The following is an 18,980-nucleotide window of genomic DNA, read 5'->3' as shown; positions in this document are numbered from 1 at the left end:
GTTCAAGGATTTCAACTCTTTAACTTGAGATTTGGAGTTTCAATTGCATGGATTTTGGAAGAATTTGAGAAATAAGATAGTTAGAAGAGGAGTGGAACTTGAGTGGGAAAATATGAGTCATAAGAATTGTTTGGCTGACTTATTTCCTGTTAGCCACGTTTTTCTTAGAAATAAAAAGGGTATTATACCTGCTATCCACTAAAGTTATAACTAAATTAACCCCTTATCTCAAAATAAAATAGTAGCAAACTAATTTAATGTTTAAACTACAAAAAGGTTAATAATCTATTATATTAAAATATTGGGATGTTACACTTTCCTTCTTTGTCTACTCATTCCCACATGTTTATGTAAAAACATTAATCTGTTCGGGGCTTCGGGCTACATAGATGGGCCTAGCCAGTAGCCACACTTCAAAGCCTATTGTTTGTTGGAGTATCCACCCGTCGATCATTATAATTATATTTTTGATTAGATTATATATTTTTGATTTTGTATAAGATCTGAGAACTTCTCACCAGAGAGTGAGTCAGTGAGTACTCACAACAATGGCGCAGTTCTTAAACAACAACAACTGCAACCACTTTTCATTCTTCTTCACTATCATCATCATCATCATCTATACATCTACACTTGCTTCTGCTTCCGATTCTATCCAAGGTTGCGGCGGGTTTGTTGAGGTATCGCTCACACACACTTTTTTTTTTCATTTTATTTATTACTATTTTCATCATATCTATATCTATATCTATATCTATATATATAAAATATACATATACATATATACGTACATATATATATGATTCTACGTATATATTGTGTTTGTAGGCGAGTTCTTCTTTGATCAAGTCAAGGAAGTCAACGGATTCAAAATTAGATTATTCTCATATCACGGTATTATATGCATCTCGCTTTTACTCCATTTTCACACTTATTATTATTATTATTATTATTGCTGTTGTTATTTTTGCAAGTAGCTATATGACACAAAAATATATATGAAAGATATTGACCTAAAAAAATTTGGTTAATACATTCAATATGCTTCCGTTTTACCTGAACCTAATTTAGTTCGGTACAAGGTGGCCTAGCGGTTAGGCGTTTTGAATAGACCAGAGTCGGAACACATAGGTAAACATCTTGGGATGGCCAGGACACGGGAATACGAGTTAGGATGCATAGAATTTCCAAGTAGTCTTAAATGCGACAGAAATAGAAGTTATAACAAAATGTCTGAATTGATGTGGCGGTTACAAGTGACGGAGTATGTGTGTAGCTCTTAGATAATGTCGTGCAAAAGATTGAATGTAGACCAAAGTTATCATATGATTTTAATCTAATTCAACATTTAGTGGACTGTTCTTTTATGCTTTCACCAATGAAGATCCAGACAAATAATGAGGTTTCCAATGTGTTAATTTATCATATTTTAGGTCGAGCTGCGTACTTTGGATGGCTTGGTGAAGGACAGAACGCAATGTGCTCCAAATGGTTACTACTTTATCCCAGTTTATGATAAGGTACGGTAACATTCACTATTGGCTTAAGTTACTGCTTACTAATGATCTTCACAATTTGTATCCTTAATTATGTATTTTGTATATTTTGTCTTTAGTTATAGTATATTGTGTTCAACCCAACTTGAGCCCTAGGTTGCTTCTTGATGCTTGGGCTTTTTGCTCATGTGCTAGTTTCAGGTTTGTGATCAGCTTGTCTAAGGCCAAGCCTTGGCTCGACTAGTATTGTTTTGGTTCCAACATTCTTGTATAAGTGGCCTTTTGGTTTGTTGATATAGGCTTTCATAAGCTTGAGCATTGACTCATTGAGTCAGTTCTTAGGGATTGTTTCAAGCCACAAATGAACTCTTTTAGATCAAGTTTTAAATGTACCACCATTAGTCTAAGAAACGAAACTAGTGAGCAAAGTCACAGCTGCTTTTGTAGGTTTGGTGGGTTCAACTCATTTAGGCTCGTTAAGTTGCATACTTGCATTATGTAGAGCAGCTGATCAACCAAAAAACATTATTTAGGTTTTAAATGAACCACCAAAAGTCTAAGAAACTAAATTAGTGAGCAAACTCACAGCTGCTGTTATAGATTTGGTGGGTTCAACTCATTTAGGCTTGTTAAGTTGCATACTTGCATTATGTAGAGCAGCTGATCAACCAAAAAACATTATTTAGGTTTTTTAAGTTTGTGTGTAGTTAAATGATAAACCTTATTACATGGGGTACATTGAACACCCTCCCCCTCTCTCACTGCTCATTATGAGAAAGCTAGGACGCACACCTCTGTGGATTAAGGCTTCATTACCATTATTCATATTTTATAGCTAACACAAAATACCCTGGTAATAGATTTAGTTAACACAATACTTCAGAGTTCAGTAACATTTTTTAAAATTGTAGGTTTTATTTTCGTAGTGTTTTTTTTTTCTTTTCTTAGATTGACCTTACACTATAGGTTACATCCGGCTGTAGGTCTTCTATGTCGACGTGAATACATGACACCATTATAATGAGGATAGTTTTGGTGCAGGGTTCATTTGTTATCAAGATTAAGGGACCTGAAGGATGGTCATTGGACCCAGATCAGGTATGTAAATTATTATAATAGTCCACATCTTACTTTTTCTATATTTCGTTCTCTGATAGATAATTTGTGTACTGAAGTATCTTAGTATATGAATGCAATATCTGATGTCTTCCTTTTCCTAGGTTCCCGTGCTTGTAGATCACACTGGTTGCAACAGAAACGAAGATATAAATTTTCAATTCACAGGGTTGGTCTTATTTATTTTCATCATCTTTATAAATAATCTATGCATTGTGGCTGTATGCATGACTTACATTTGATGAAACTTATGTTGTACTAGATCTTGTTGGACGTCAACTTCTACTGTATGATATCTTTGCAGGTTTAGTATTAGTGGAAAAATCGTGGGAGCAGTTGGCGGTGCAAGTTGTTCATCCGCAGAAGGTGGTCCATCGAAAGTAAATGTTGAGCTTTTGGATTCTAGTGGGAGTGTTGTATCATCTGTTTTGACATCAGTAGCAGGAAGCTACTTATTCACCAACATAAATCCAGGTTAATATTTTCTGCATGGACATGATTGGAAGTCGTTGTGTTTGACTATATGTGTTCATCACGAGTGTCAATCTTTGTAATATCAATATAACAAAATCAGTGCAAGTGCTTGTTTATACAAATCATAAAATTCACACTTGGTTCGTGACGTATTTGCGTGACAATTATCAAGTTGATACTTGATACCATTGTTTCTTTGATTATATTAGTCACAACATTTTTGGGTGTAGGACGATACAACCTACGAGCATCCCGTGATGACCTGAATATTGAAGTGAAAGGCTCGACAGAGGTCATAAACTTTTACCTGTCATCTTTGTTATTTTTCTCGTCCATTTTCAATTTGTTTGCTGTCACTTAATTTCTTACATGTGCTTACATCTGAATGCAAACTCAATTCACATGATTTATTCTGTATATAAACTGTCAGGTTGAATTGGGGTTTGGAAATATTCAAGTTGATGATGTCTTCTTTGTCTCTGGTTATGATATTCGTGGGTTGGTCGTTGCACAAGTAAGTTTGCCCCTTTTTAGACGTTTGAAATACAAATTTCTTATCCTGGGCCTATCACTCTATCATATGCTATACGATCTAGTTGTATCAGTTATATAGTGTCGCGGTCAAAGAAGATAAGCTGGTATGGGTGGATGTTGATTATTAACAAAGCTAATGCACAATCTCTATTATGCTATCTCAGGGAAACCCTATTTTGGGGGTTAACTTTTATCTGTATTCTGATGATGTCAAGGAAGTGCACTGCCCACAGGGTTCTGGTAAACCCTCTGGAGATAAAACTGCCCTTTGCCATGCTATATCTGATGTTGATGGAACATTTAAGTTTAAGTCCATTCCATGCGGTAATGTTCTGGTTCTCTTTCTTCCACTCAATTGCATATACGCACAAACACATACACGCACACACACTATTATGCATGGCATTTATATATCATTATTTTGAATTCAACACTACCAATCAGGCAATCACATTGTGCCACTACCTCCTTTTTATATCCATGTTACCAAACACCCCCAATAAATTTTGGTGCACATAGTATTTATATCTTTGAATTTTAATTATACCTATAAAAATGGATGTTGTTAGTTATCTTACTCAGAGCATATGATGTGTTTTCATCCAAAGGATTGTGTATAGTATGATGACTCAATGTACTTGATACCTGCAGGGGTTTATAAACTTATACCTTACTATAAGGGCGAGAACACAGTTTTTGATGTTTCTCCTCCCTCTGCGGATGTGACTGTTCAGCATGAGCATGCGATACTGTTTCAGAAGTTTCAGGTACATAAATCTATCAATCTTCTTTTCTAGTTCTGATGTTGGTGGTATCTGTTGCAGTTTTGCTATTTATCAAGTACTGTCAGGATTTTATAATACTCGCAGGTAGTAAGTAGTAACAGTTCAATTTCTAGCTGCAAAGTGGCAAGTTATACTTAATGGTTTCCCTTCTCTTTGTAGTTTCTATTCCCATTTACAGACCATAGAACCTTAAAATTAGTTGCTTATGTTAGGAGATATCTAAATTCTCCGCACTATTTTAGAACTCTGAGCCAGAGAGCCTGACATTAAAAACCATCCAAGTTCTAAGTGAAGTTACTATTTCTAAGCCATAAGGGAGCATATCATCATTGTATTCTATTAATCCTGATTTTCTCCCCTAGTGTGAAGCAACATGTAAATTTCTCGTCGACGTACAATCATCACTTGGTTAATCACTAGCTTGAGTGCTTTTTTAATCACCAGTCATGATTATATGCTTGCCTTAGTTTCTCTTCTGAAGTAAAACTTTCGTATAACTAATCATGTGCAGGTCACTGGGTTTTCTGTTGGGGGCCGTGTCGTTGATGCTAATGGCAAGGGAGTGGATGGTGTAACAGTTGTGGTGGATGGCGTAGAGAGGTCTATCACTGATAAAGAAGGATATTATAAGCTTGACCAAGTGAGTTCATTTATCGGCATCGGTGTGTATACGCCAACACATAGATGTGTGTGTGTGTGTGAGTGTGTATGGATGTGTATCTATGAATGTGGGATTTTGTTATGCTTGTTTATATTTATGTAAAGGTACCAGACTTGAGAGAATCTTATGAAAAGCTTGAATTTCATAGACATGATTAACCCTATACATATTTTTTTCTTGACCGGCTTCAGTAGTAGCAGTATTTTAAAATATATTCTAGCATAAAAAATGGTTTGCATCATATGCATTTTGATATGTTGACTTCATATGAAAGTAAAGGTTGAAGTTTTGTCTATTTGGTGCTTTTTAAGGATGTATTCCCTTGGTTCCGTTTTTGATATATGTACTCAGTACATGGACTGGTCTAATTATACTACAGAGTTTTAATTTTTCTCTGGGATTAATCATTGGTGCACTGATGTACATTTCCATTTGTACACGTTTACACTATAACTTTTTTTAATTGAACTGATTGCCTAGTTATGTTTTCAAAATTTGTACACGGTTGCACCATAGACTTTTTTATTGCACTGGTTCCCCACCAAACTTTCAAAATTTGTACACGATAAGCTTGTTTATGCTTCTATCCTTCCTAATTATTTCCACCTATGCTGTCTTACAGGTAACATCTAAACAGTATCAGATTGAAGCGAAAAAGGAGCACTACAAGTTTGACAAATTGATTAACTTCATGGCAAGTGCACCAGAATATTGAGGCACATATAAACTTTGTTTTTATTTTTTTGCTGGCAACCCTTACCATTAATGTTTCTGATAATTAGGTTTTACCAAACATGGCCTCGGTTGCTGATATAAAAGCAGTGTTATATGATGTTTGTGGCTCGGTGCAGACAGTTGATTCTGGTTACAGAGCAAAGGTATTCCCAACATTCTATATCTTTCCTTGTATTTATCTGTACGTATAATTTTTAATTTATAATTAACCTTTTAAGAGAAGGTACTGTAACAGTGAATGTGCTTTGCTGTTAACTCGCACATTATACATTCTCAGGTAGCCTTGACTCATGGACCGCATAATGCTAAGCCACAAATGAAACAGACTGATGATACCGGCTATTTTTGCTTTGAGGTAGTTTACAGATTCTGCATCTAAGAGCAAATGTTAAGCTCTTCTCATGATGACAACAATTAATTTTCCATGTCATGAATTATGATTATCTCTTCTTAATGATGAAGTTTAAAGCTTACAGACAAATATTTCCTGAACTTTCTCCAATTTGTATCACTTCATTGGTCTTAATATTTTCAGGTTCCACCTGGTGACTATAGGTTATCAGCTATTGCATCCAAACCTGAAAGTAATCCAGATCTTCTGTTTTCACCACCACATATTGATGTCAATGTGAATGGTCCATTGCTATCGCTGAAATTCTATCAGGTAATTATATCTCAAAGTTCAATTTATAGTTGCTTGTCCCTTCTTACTTTTTCCAGGTTGTTAAATTTGATCACAGAATGTCAATAACCAATTTAGGAACTCAGATCTTTAGCTGTCAGTTTCAGAAACCATTTTGAACTTTAGCTCAAAGTTATTTCCTCTTTCGATATGTGAAGGAATTTTGAATTCCATCATATGATGGAATTTGAAGGATTCCAATTCCAATTCCAATTCCATGTGAACCAAACAACTAATGGAATGGAATCTGAATTTCATTCTGCCAACCAAACATGATATGAAATGGAATTCAGATTCCAATTCCAATTCCAATTCCATCGAATTCCTTGAAATTCTGCGAACCAAACACCCCCTTAGCTTCATATTCAATATGGATGATCCTTTTCTACATGATAATATCGTTATAGTTCAGTTATCTGAATGCTTCGACAATTGTGTGTTAATATCGAATTTGATGGTAGTCCATTTAGTTTCAAAATCCAAATGTGAATTTTTTTTATGTGAGTGGTGTATTATACTACATGTGTGATCTAAGACTGATTTCAGTGTCTTATATATTTTCAAATTTCAGTCCCAAGTTAAGGTCCATGGCTCGGTAACTTGCAAAGAGAAATGTGATTCATCTGTATCCGTTGATCTTGTGAGGTTGGATGCTAAAAGCAAAGAAAAGAGGCAGATAGTGGGTTTGATTGACCAGAGTAGTGAGTTTATTTTTCAAAATGTTCTACCCGGAAAATATAAGCTTGAGGTAATGCATTACTTTATGGTTGCTATTATACCTCTGGAATTGAGTTGATATTGACAAATTGTTTAGTTAGTGAATAAAGAGTAAACCCATTAATTAAATTCTTGTTTCTTTTTTTTCTATTGTAGGATGCTCTATAGTCTTCAGTTAAAGTAGCAATACAACTCCATATTTACATACTTACATTAAATTTTAACCTATCTTGCTTGGAAACTAAAGGATTTGTATAACTACCTTAAAATTGTTTCAGAAGTACTTGTATTATTGTTTCTATTCTTATTTAAGTGTTTGACTTGTATTTCTGTATGCTAATTTTTAGGTCAAACACCTCTTTAAAGAAGCTATTAAACTAAAGGATTTGTATAACTACCTTAAAATTGTTTAAGAAGTACTTGTATTACTGTTGCTATTCTTATTCAAGTGTTGGACTTATATATCTGTATGCTAATTTTTAGGTCAAACACCTCTCTAAAGAAGCTATTAAACTAAAGGATTTGTATAATTACCTTAAAATTGTTCCAGAATTACTTGTATTACTGTGGCGATTCTTATTTAAGTGTTTGACTTATACCATATGCTAAATTTTAGGTCAAACACCTCTCTAAAGAAGCTATTGCTGGAGAAGATAAATGGTGTTGGGAAAAGAGTTCTGTCCTTCTTAATGTTGGAATAGAGGATGTTAAAGGGGTTAAATTTGTGCAAAAAGGTTATTGGGTTAACTTAGTTTCCACTCATGATGTAGATGCATATCTACTCCAGTCAGATGGTTCTCGTGTGGACCTAAAAATCAAGGTATTTCAGACAGTACACACATGATATTAAACATGAGAGCATTCACACATGATGCAAACCTATTTTCGCTCATGTTGATTCTATTGCCAATTGCAGAAAGGTCCTCAGCGTATATGTGTTGAATCTCCTGGAGTGCATGAACTTCACTTTGTAAACTCTTGTATACTTTTTGAAAGCTCACCTGTGAAAGTTGACACAGCAACCAAAATGGTACATTGTTCATTTGGTGAATTTCACTGCTGGAGTTTTTTTACTTTTATTTGGCTCCATTTTTCATTAGCTCTTTTTGCCCTTTAGCCTATCTATCTGAAAGGAGAGAAGTATCTGCTGCAAGGACAAATAAAGGTTGAATCGAGCTCACAAAATGGGGATGACCAGTTACCTGGAAATCTATTGGTTTCTGTTTTGAACGATGAAGGAACTGTAATTGATAACACTGCTGCAAGATTAGTAGACACTGGAAATGAGCACTCAAATCCAGCTCTTTATGAGTATAAAGTATGGGCAAATCCTGGAGAAAGACTTGCATTTGTACCCAAGGATACTGGGTAGGTCTATTGCATGGTCTTTACTTTTTGACTCTTTCATCATGCGCATTTCGCATTAAATCTATTAGTACTAATTGGAATACGATGCATTATTAGCAAAATATCTTGGGCTTTTGAATAGGTGTATGCTTAAAACCAAACTCATGAGTTGAACCGAATGAAACAATAGGTCACGGTTCGTGCTTAACTAGCGTAGTACCCGTGCAATAAGCCAGCAAAGAGTAATTTCTGGTGGTTCCTTTGGCTGTGTTGCCTGTGTGGTGGTTAGCAGCAGTGATATGAATTTATTTCTTTTTTTTTGGGAAGGGGGGGGGGGGGGGGAGTTGCTTAGTGTTACGGAGTGTTAGTTTATGGAAGAGAGAGTAATATTTCACCGTTGAATCTTAAAATACGGCGTCAACACCTTGAGTAGTGGTACTATTGATGACCCTCTGCCTAATGTCCGGTTTTATACGTGAATGACAAAAGCCTTATTTAAATTTGCTATTCATCTTAATTTTTGTTTCCTATATATTATGCACCCCATATGCCAAAATCAAGGCTGATCCGTTTGCATCATGTGATGCAGGAGTAAAAATGACAAGAAGATTTTATTTTATCCTAGACAACATCAGGTAAACAACTCTGAAGATAATATTAATGCATGTCAGTAAATTTTCACTTTTCAAGTCATTGTTTTGATCAGGTCAAGGTGGCACAAGATGACTGTAAAGCTTCAGTTCCTCTATTTTCTGGGCGAATGGGGTTATACATACAAGGATCAGTTTCTCCCCCGCTTTCAGATGTTAATATTAGAATCATTGCTTCTGGAGACAGTCACAATGCTCAAATCAAGAAAAATGAATTAGCTTTTGCAACAACTACAAGCGGAGATGGTCTGTTTATTGGTGGACCCCTATATGATGACATAAATTACCAAGTCGAGGCTTCAAAGGTATGCAACTAGCCAACTACTACCTTTAATATACAAACACTTGATACATAATATGCAACTTTCTGATATGCTTTTCATTTTTCATAATCAGCAGCAAAGATTTAAATTTGTTTGAGGGTTTAGTCTGTACTTTTATAGTTCTTGCACTAACTTTTTTTTCTCTTCTTTTTTAATAGCATGGTTATCATGTAAAGAAAATTGGACCGTATTCCTTTTCTTGTCAGAAGCTTGGTCAAATCTTCGTGCATATAAATTCTGAAGAAAATGCCAAGGAATTATTTCCCTCTGTACTGTTATCATTAAGTGGGGAAGATGGTTATAGAAATAACTCGATATCTGCTGCTGGTGGAGCTTTTGTATTTGATAATCTGTTTCCTGGAAGTTTTTATCTCCGTCCTCTGTTAAAGGTGCAGGCTCTTCATTTCATTTTCCTTCATATGAAGTTTGTATAGTGTTGTTTTCCTATAATAATTGTTGTCATCTGTAGGAGTATGCTTTCTCACCGGCAGCACAACCAGTTGAGCTTGGTTCTGGAGAGTCCAGGGAGGTTGTATTCCAAGCTACACGTGTTGCTTACAGGTAATTTTTTGTTATTTATAATCTATTATTGACAACTGTAGTAAGAAAGAAATTCGAACTGGTTGAGTTGGTACACATTGTAATTTTCTGCTAATATCGATTACCACTTTGTTACATAAGTTTATTTTTGAAAGATTCATTGCATCATTAGCTTTCTCCCCAAGGTGCCCAAGCTTTGTCATAGGTCTCCAGTATGATAATCCTCCTACAATAGAGAGCCACGTTGTATGTTGATTTAAGTATCATGTATTTGGTGGTGTATTGGGCTTCATTATTTCTTGGAATCAACGGTTTTTGTTAGTACATTGTAATAAACAGAAATGATAGCTCATGAAACACTAGCAAACTTCAAAGATTTATAAGTTAACTTGATGGTTAGGTCTCATACAGATGTACACTAACTTAAAGAATTACTTAAGGTTGAAAAGAGCACTCCATGATATATATGATTATGATTATAAAGGTTTAAAATGACATGATACATATGATTATGATTATAAAGGCTTAAAATGACATGATATATATGATTTATGACTATAAAGGCTTAAAATGAAATGTTCTTGATTTAATTACATATCTGTGAATTTTTTAATTAACCTTTGATGTTATCCAAAAAACATCTAAGATCCCTCTAGCACTTCATTAAAAAAATTCTACTAAAGGTCATCGATGGTATTTACTTACTTTGTGCATCTGCATATATCCCCTTTTAAACTTGCATAATTCCATATATTCACAAAGCATGATTTAAGAGTATTGTAATTATGCATTGAAAAATGTTTGTTCTGGGGATATATGTAATTATGCAAGTTTAGGCGGGGATATATGGAATTCCTGCATGCAAGGTTTGCCTATCTATAAACATAAACTACTCGATAATTTTCTAAAAAAGAAAAGCCGCTCAATCGGTTTGTTATATATCAAATCTTTTTGCTGTATGCTGGAGACAGCAGAGTTTAACTTATCTTTTTTTTTTCTCTTACTTTTAGTGCCATGGGTGTTGTTACTCTGTTGTCTGGTTTGCCAAAAGAGGGTGTTTCAGTTGAGGCTCGCTCTGACATGAAAGGTTATTATGAGGAGACGGTAACAGATTCATCAGGTTCATATCGCCTAAGGGGGCTTCAGCCTGATACAACATACACAATTAGAATAGCAAAGATAGGTGGGTTTGGCAGTTCTAACATTGAACGTGCTTCCCCGGAATCCGTTGTGGTCAAGGTGAGCTGTACATGTCAATATGCCATAATTATAATTAAAGTCCTTAAAATCATAAAGCGGGTCATCTCTTTTTTAGCTTGTTTTATGATCCCGTATTCGTTTGGCATGTGTAGGTGGGATATGAAGATATCAAGGGATTAGACTTTTTGGTTTTCGAGCAGCCAGCCACAACTTTGTTGACCGGCACAGTTGATGGAAAAAGAATTAAAGAGGTGTATGAACACCTACAATTGGAAGTCAGATCGGCTAGTGATCCATCCAGTGTTGAATCTTTGACACCTTTGTCACTTTCAAACTTCTTCCAGGTGAAGGGCTTGCCTAGGGGCAAGCATCTTCTGCAGCTTCGATGTACTTTATCACCACGTACCCTCAGATTTGAATCTGAAGTAATTGAAGTTGATTTGGACCAAATTTCTCAAATACATGTGGGTTCTCTCAGATACAAAGTTGAAGATGATCACCATAAACAGGTTTTTCCCCTTCACTAAGAATTGTAAACATTTGAAAATAGACTAATTGCGTAGAATTGTTCAGAAGATTTTTATTTAATGCAGCAATCCCTTCTTTTCACCTATAAAAAGGTAAGACTTAAATACAAAATTTGATGCAAGATATTCTTCTTACAAAGATTTTTGTTGGTAATCTGGCCAGCCCAGTCAAAATGATGATGTGGCACCTAAGTAGTTAAGGACATAAATTTCGGTGTTTCGGTCAAGGACTGATATACGAAATATCGTTTTTTTGGTGGTATTTCGGTAATTCTAATATCACATATATATTTATATATATATACATAAATAAGAGTAAAAGATGAAACCTGGAAGTGCTGAAATAGGATATACATTGCTGAAAACAAAAACAGATTGCTGAAAACACAATCTGAATACGGAAAACGGATTGCAGATTGCTGAAAACAGAAAACAAATCCAGATTGCTGAAAATAGAAAAACAGAATTTGGATTGCTGGAAAACAGACTTCAAAAGCAGAGAACTAGAAAACAGAAAATAGAATCCAAAAAGCAAAGCAGAAAACATAATTCAGACGATCACATGAAACAGAAAAGCAGAGTTCAGAAGCTTAAATAGTGAAGTACTCATATAAAGAACATGAATAGTTGAATCTTGATCCGATCGGTGGTTATTGGAAATTAGGTTTCTTTTGTTGTTTTATATTTGGTGGGTTTTATTACTCATGGGTTTAATTGACATATGGGCCCAAAAAGAAACCCATTTATTTTATTAAGTTAGCCCAAAAAAAAAGAAAAAATCCACCGAAAAAACCACTTAATCAACCGAAATTTAGATAGATGAATTTCAGTCAAAACCACCGAAAATTTCGGAAATGAAATTTAAACCGAAATTCAAAACCGAAAATATGGCCAACCACCGAAAACCGAAATTTCACCGAAATTGATAACATAGTGTGGCACTTCATGTGTTGGTAACTTCGACTGTGTTGACTTTTCTTTTTTGACTTGGATGTAGAAATGGGTCAAGTTACAAGTTTAATTTCAGTCAATATATACTTGGTTGAAGAGAAAGATATATATAAATTCAGCAATACGCCCCTTTGTTAGCTATATGGATAGATTCCCTGATTGTATTGTGGAGATCATGTAGAATCTGATCCTGATTTATATTGTTCATCCAAATACTAATCTCGTATGCATGCCTTTGATATATGTGGCTGTCTATTTTATAACCTATTGGCTTAATCATTCACCCATGTTCACCAGGAATTGACTCCGGCACCTGTATATCAACTCATCCTCGGAGTAATGGTGATTGCACTATTTATTAGTATCCCGAGGTAACTGAATTCTATTGTACAATGTTTCTTTGTAAGACATACCTCTGATAATTCATCAGAAAACATACCCATTGTCGTTATATTTTGATCATAATTTTATGGTTATCTGCAGATTAAAAGACGTGTATCAAAGTAATGTCGGAGCCCTAGTTCCAGGACCCAATGCATCAACTAAGAAAGCTGTGAGAAAAAGAACATACTGAGGAGCCTTTGTGCATTCAAGTGTCTTTAATGTCACATTAGCAACATAGTTTGAGATATTCTCCATTGGTAGAGGAGACTTGTTAAAGTGGTCATTACGTTATAGGGATATCCTTTTTCACCTATGAAATTTCAGGGATTTAGTGCGGTACGTCTGATGTACAAGTAATTTTGCCATCGCCTTTTCGATAAACTCCTAGTTCAATCAGTAAACGGCACAATGGAGTTGTCACATACTTCTAACCATTTTTGTTGAGTAAACTAGTGCACTATGTATTAATGCAAGGAAAAGTTGAACCTGATGTTTTTGCTATTTAGCGAGGGTCTCTGATCATTCTCCAAATGTTCAGTAGCATACAATTGTGACTTGAACAAAACATTGACGAAAAGATATTTTGGTGAATAAAACATGATTGTCAGATACGAATGATCAACAGTTGTGATCGTGGTTAGTATTAGATGCATTTTTTTGTCAAGCTTATTCTTTTTGCATTGCGGAAAGTTGAATGATGAACATGGCAAAGGTTTTTTAAGTTTCAATCATAACTATTTAAGTGAACAAAATATGCATGTTTTTATAAATTTTTGGCAACTTGCTTTGTATTTTCAAAATTTGTGCAATATAATTTCCAAATTTCTTCGGGTGCATTTGCATGTCTTGCAGGTCTACAGTTACTTTGTTAGAATGTCTGTCTTGTAACGCTTATCTTCTAAATTATATACTTGCTGGGGAAATCCCCTTCAACCATTACTTTTGTAAGTTTTGTTTTCATATTAAAGGATTAGATTTCTCGTGAATCCTATGTTAGTTCATACAAAAAGTTAATTAATACTTATTGAATGATAAGTTTTGTTGATGGATATCATGTTATTAGGGTCTATATTACAGTAACACCTCCCAATCTTCTCATTCCCCCGTCATTACTAGCAATATGACACACTGTGGCGTTTCCGAAATGATATGGTGTTTAATACCATCAAAAAACAAGACATTGTTCTCGTAGATTCTATTGTTCATTATTCCTATTTGTGGTATAACAACAGATATAAGAAAAGAAAAATCTCTTGGGAAGACTGGATCAAAATCCCGCTTTTGCCTTTGAAGGATTGAGCTACAAGGGTTGAGTGATGGCTTTTCGTGTTTGCCCTGCCATGCCCTATTCTGGTATGCTTTGATCCCACTTGCATAGAGTATCAAACAAATTGAAAAGTATTGACTTTTGGTTTAGTAAAGAAGATATGCAAAGGGTATTGGATATTATGCTGCTACTTTTGGATTGGTTGCAATGAGTCATTATTGGGATGTTACTTGTTTCTGTCATGATCATGAGGTCCCCAAAGTCTATTGCAGATGTTATTATTTGTGTAGTCTTGATATGTATCCTTGCTACAAACTCCACTTCGTTTTATTGTCACCTCTTTTGCAATCCTAACAGCTAATGTCTCGGATAGTGTCTAGAATAGTTAATATTGTAAAACTCTAGAATTGTACTCTGTAATATTTGATAACTAGCGTCTTGCTAGTTACATTCTATTAATATAATATAAAAAAATATGACACTGAGGTAATATTTGATTGTTAGAGGTGTATTCAGGCATTTTATGTTTTCACTAGTTGCAGTATGTTTTCTCCTTTCTTTAAGATGAGAGTATGAGACCCTTGAAGCTTTTACCGAGCAAATATGTGACGCGGACATACTCAATTTGTGTAAAGAGCTCTACTTATAATTGACAAACTTTACCCCAATTATATGTATATATGTATAATAGGGGTCAGGTTGATGCTTTCTAATTGTGATTCTGTTTGACAATAACCATATTGTGTTTTCTCATTTAGGCAGCCAAGATTTCTGAAATTTTGATTTTATACCTTCGTTTGGTATAAAATAGAATGAAATTTTGGAACCTCAAGACCATCCCCACCCAGATATAGGCGGAATGAATTTTTTTTGCATTCATACCTCACAATCAAAATTCTGTAACAATTAAAAAATGTCTTTATATGTTGAAAAATAGTCATTACTTGGTTCAAAATTACATAATCATCAATTAAAAGGTGCATATATATGTATACACACACACACACACACACACGTACACACATACACACACATATATATATACACGTGGGTCCTCGTCTTCTGTCATACTGAATGCTTTCAGTTCCACTGCCTGCAATACACCACACAAAATTTAGTTATACTGGATAAACATATAAATTACAGGTTTTCTTTAGTTACTGATAATGTGGTTACATGCATACCAATCTTAATCAAGATATGCATGTATGTTTTCTAAACAATCTGAGGTTTTTCCACCTTTTCTTCGCAATGCCTAATTACGAAACCATACATGTCTCGTTTCTTTCCCAATTAAAAAAAAAAAAAAAAAAAAAAAGAAGAAGAGCTTAACTAAATGCAATGATCAACCTTAAATGATATAATGAGACTATTTGAATATTAGTCAAGTATTTTGGTCAGATTGTCACTGCGATAGAAGTTGGACTTTTTTTGGTCAAACTCAACTCCCTGTGAATTTCTTTGGAGTTCCATGACTGTTAAATTAGTAGGTTAGCTAATTCAATAATATGTAAAAAGAAGTTCAAGGACTTACTTTCTTTTCTTCTTCTTTTGAACAGCAACCTATCCTACTCCTGCTTCTAAAAATAACTCGAATGCCTAGGATGAAACCTAAGACTTTTACTACAATACTCAAATAAACCCCCCTCCCAAGATTTGAAACCTGATGGGAGGCCTCAATGTACAACTACCTTACAAATAGCCCACCCACCCCATTGGCTCAAAGACTTACTTATCATTTTGATTTTGTACGAAGTTAATCTTCTGGTTCTTTTAATTAGTGTAACATTTGACTGCACATGGTAATCTCTTAAAGTTCAGTTTTAGTTGCTTTGTGATCGGCTCGCAAAGTCCATGTTAACTAATTAGCTCATTTTGATCCTTAGGTCTCTGTCTCTGTATTCTCTATATTACTTACTACTAACATTTAAGCTCATTTCAACATAATGAGTAATAACCTTTTCTTTTCATTTTTTTTAAAATTTTTCATTTTTTTTTTCTTTTTCTGGTCATAGGGACGTATTCTCACTACCCGATTGGAATGAGGGAAGAAAGAGGGGATTATAACCCATGCTTCTTTTTCTTTAATTTTAATAACTGCTGTAAACATGGATAAAGTGACTCTTCAAAAAAATCGAGTGCAAGGAGAAGCCGTACCTTTTGATCAATCAACTATTTCAGCTTTCAAGTTCTTCAAATTCTAGATGAAGGTCAGGAATTTGGGAGATGATGGGCCAGTACTTGCCTTTCGAACCACACTTTTTTCTGAGTTCTGTTGAAGAATTCACACACAAACGTGAAAGTAAAGGAAGCAGTGTCTGTGGCAGATCTTTAAGCTTCGGGCATGACCGAATAAGAAGTTGCTCAAGGCAAGTGAGGTGCTGTAGACCCTCTGACACTGATACCAGTTCCATAAAACCATGTAGTTGTAGAAAAGTTAGAGACGGGGGAAGAATAAATGGCGATAAAGCCATAGATTCGCTATTCGTCACGTCTTCTGCCTTTGCAAATGGAACCGCTCCTGAATTTTTACCATATAAATGTAATTTGACCAGTGAAGTTGGGCAATTTTGCATCCCCCACTCTGAAATCGGCTTCATTAATCCCCCTATTGTTAGGACTCTTAAGGCAGGAGGCCACGACCTACAAGGAAACGAGTCCAAACGTGGACAATCTCTTACCCACAGCTCTTCCAAATAAGTTAGACTTTGCAAATGCTCATATGGAAAAGATTTTAGATTCTTGCATTTATTGATCTCAAGATATCTTAGGCATAGAAGGGGAAGAAAACCATAGCCTTTATCAGGAATGGATTCTATGTTATCACAACTGGAAATTGTCAGTTTGGTGAGATGAATTAAGCATCCTTCAGGAAATGAAAGAAGATTAGGCACCCTAAACACGGAAAGATATCTAAGTGACGATAAGAAGTTGCTGAGCAGACAGCTAACCTCCAGATTATTGAAATAGCTAATGTTAAGAATCTTCAATGTGGATGGGGGATCTTGCACAGTTGGAAAGGTCAATGCTACAATTGAACCACAACTGTATATAACCAAATTTTCAATGCTACTTGGACAAATGTAAGTCTTGAGTCTCGGGCAATTGTTAAGTTCCATTTTAGCAACTTTCAGAGCAAACCCCGGATTCATTTCTTTCTCTCCCAACGACACCAGCTTCTTACAAGATTTTACTCTCAGATCTGATAAACTCACAAGATACTTGCATGCCTCTGACTCTGACTCCCACAAGTATCTAAGTTCGTTACAGCCTTTGATGGAGAGATATTCAACTGCCCCAAGATGCTCTAAAACTTCTCTGTGTAATTGAGTAAGTCCTTTAATGTTGACCATTGATATTTCTACAAATGAAGAAGACACACCGACCATGCTGGTTAACACCGTTACAGAACATTCTTGTATATGTAAAACCTGAAGTGACTGTATTGATTCAATTGTCACAACAGCTAGATTCGGACAGTTGGTCAGAGAGATCTCACGAAGACATGGAAAAGATTCTGCTGTTCCATCTTTGTAAGTACCAATAGTTGACCATAGCTCCCATCCCTGCATATCTTTAAATTCCAAAATTTTAAGTGATGCAAATGCAACATCATGACGAGAATTAATAGGTCCATGTAACTCAGGATCGAGTCTCCTAACCCCATTCATGCTTTCAATGAACAACTTCTGAAGTGAACGTAATTGCCCAAGTGTTGGTAAATTTTTGCATCTTCTACAACCACGTAATGTAAGCTGGGTTAAGCAAGCAAATGAGGGATCTCCGACCCAACTAGGAATTTCTGTTCCCATGTAGTGCAAAATCATCAGGCTTCTCAACTTATCACAAGGCCTTAACCCGTCAAGTACTTCAAAGTCAAAGTTTTCATCCCGAGAATCATTGATTGCATATCTCCATCTCCAAATTACGAAGACCCTTTTTTTGCTGTAAGTTGGCTTCCTTCGCGTCTATGGCATTGGTTAGTTCATGTAGCCCCTTAATGGAAAGTTCACCTTTTTAAGCTTGGATATTTTGAACCCTTCAGCTCCTCCAAGAATGATTTTGGATAAAGTTTGTAAACTCTTCAATTAACCCGCCAATCCCTACCATAAAGAAAAAATAAACATACAGCCCATCATACATATATCACTGTCGAAATCCCAAAAACAATTGTTGACTCATCAAATATTGTTTGAGATGAACCACTAATTATTTCAAACCTTTCTGATGAAAAACCATTGACATCAAATAAAGATCCCTCTCATCACTGATCACATTATCCTAAAAAAGGAGAGACCATAAGAAGATCGAAGAAACTCGATGAACCGCCATCAACGGCTGTAACCATACCGCCACCTGACGACACGGCAAGGACCAGCAACGGAGCTTGAGAACCAAAGCCAGGCCTCGAGCCATAAATAAATAAAAGAAAAAGAAAAGAGGAAGAGGCAAGGCCTCACCACGATTACAAAAAAAAAAAAAAAAAAAAAAAAACTTGTTTGTTTGGTTCTGTCACCATTCGAGTACCATCATCCATCACTGTAGGACCGAGCCCCAGATAAAGTCCACTATGGAGCAGCTACGACATGGT

At 35.3% G+C, this 18,980-nt stretch overlaps 2 protein-coding genes across 2 annotated transcripts; one reads left to right on the top strand and one right to left on the bottom strand.

Annotated features, from left to right (window-relative positions):
• Positions 1 to 493: 493 nt before the first annotated feature.
• LOC122581133 (nodal modulator 1) lies at positions 494 to 13,731 on the top strand. Its single transcript, XM_043753289.1, has 27 exons — positions 494 to 680; positions 829 to 894; positions 1,434 to 1,520; positions 2,538 to 2,594; positions 2,717 to 2,781; positions 2,917 to 3,086; positions 3,317 to 3,378; positions 3,517 to 3,600; positions 3,785 to 3,944; positions 4,272 to 4,387; positions 4,917 to 5,045; positions 5,689 to 5,760; positions 5,849 to 5,944; positions 6,079 to 6,156; positions 6,337 to 6,465; positions 7,055 to 7,231; positions 7,817 to 8,020; positions 8,117 to 8,230; positions 8,318 to 8,568; positions 9,137 to 9,182; positions 9,254 to 9,502; positions 9,679 to 9,909; positions 9,990 to 10,081; positions 11,071 to 11,299; positions 11,413 to 11,769; positions 13,036 to 13,109; positions 13,222 to 13,731. The coding sequence occupies exons 1-27, from the start codon at positions 549 to 551 to the stop codon at positions 13,310 to 13,312; spliced, it is 3,618 nt and encodes a 1,205-aa protein (XP_043609224.1). The 5' UTR covers positions 494 to 548; the 3' UTR covers positions 13,313 to 13,731.
• Positions 13,732 to 15,284: 1,553 nt separating this feature from the next.
• On the bottom strand, positions 15,285 to 18,201 carry LOC122583158. Its single transcript, XM_043755587.1, has 2 exons — positions 16,547 to 18,201; positions 15,285 to 15,482 (listed from the first exon to the last, which is right to left on the bottom strand). The coding sequence occupies exon 1, from the start codon at positions 18,199 to 18,201 to the stop codon at positions 16,567 to 16,569; it is 1,635 nt and encodes a 544-aa protein (XP_043611522.1). The 3' UTR covers positions 15,285 to 15,482; positions 16,547 to 16,566.
• Positions 18,202 to 18,980: the final 779 nt, after the last annotated feature.

Source organism: Erigeron canadensis, chromosome 9 (genome assembly GCF_010389155.1).
Source record: "Erigeron canadensis isolate Cc75 chromosome 9, C_canadensis_v1, whole genome shotgun sequence".
Taxonomy (NCBI): domain Eukaryota; kingdom Viridiplantae; phylum Streptophyta; class Magnoliopsida; order Asterales; family Asteraceae; genus Erigeron; species Erigeron canadensis.
Note: the sequence above shows the minus strand (reverse complement) of the source record. Positions and strands in the feature narration are given on the sequence as shown.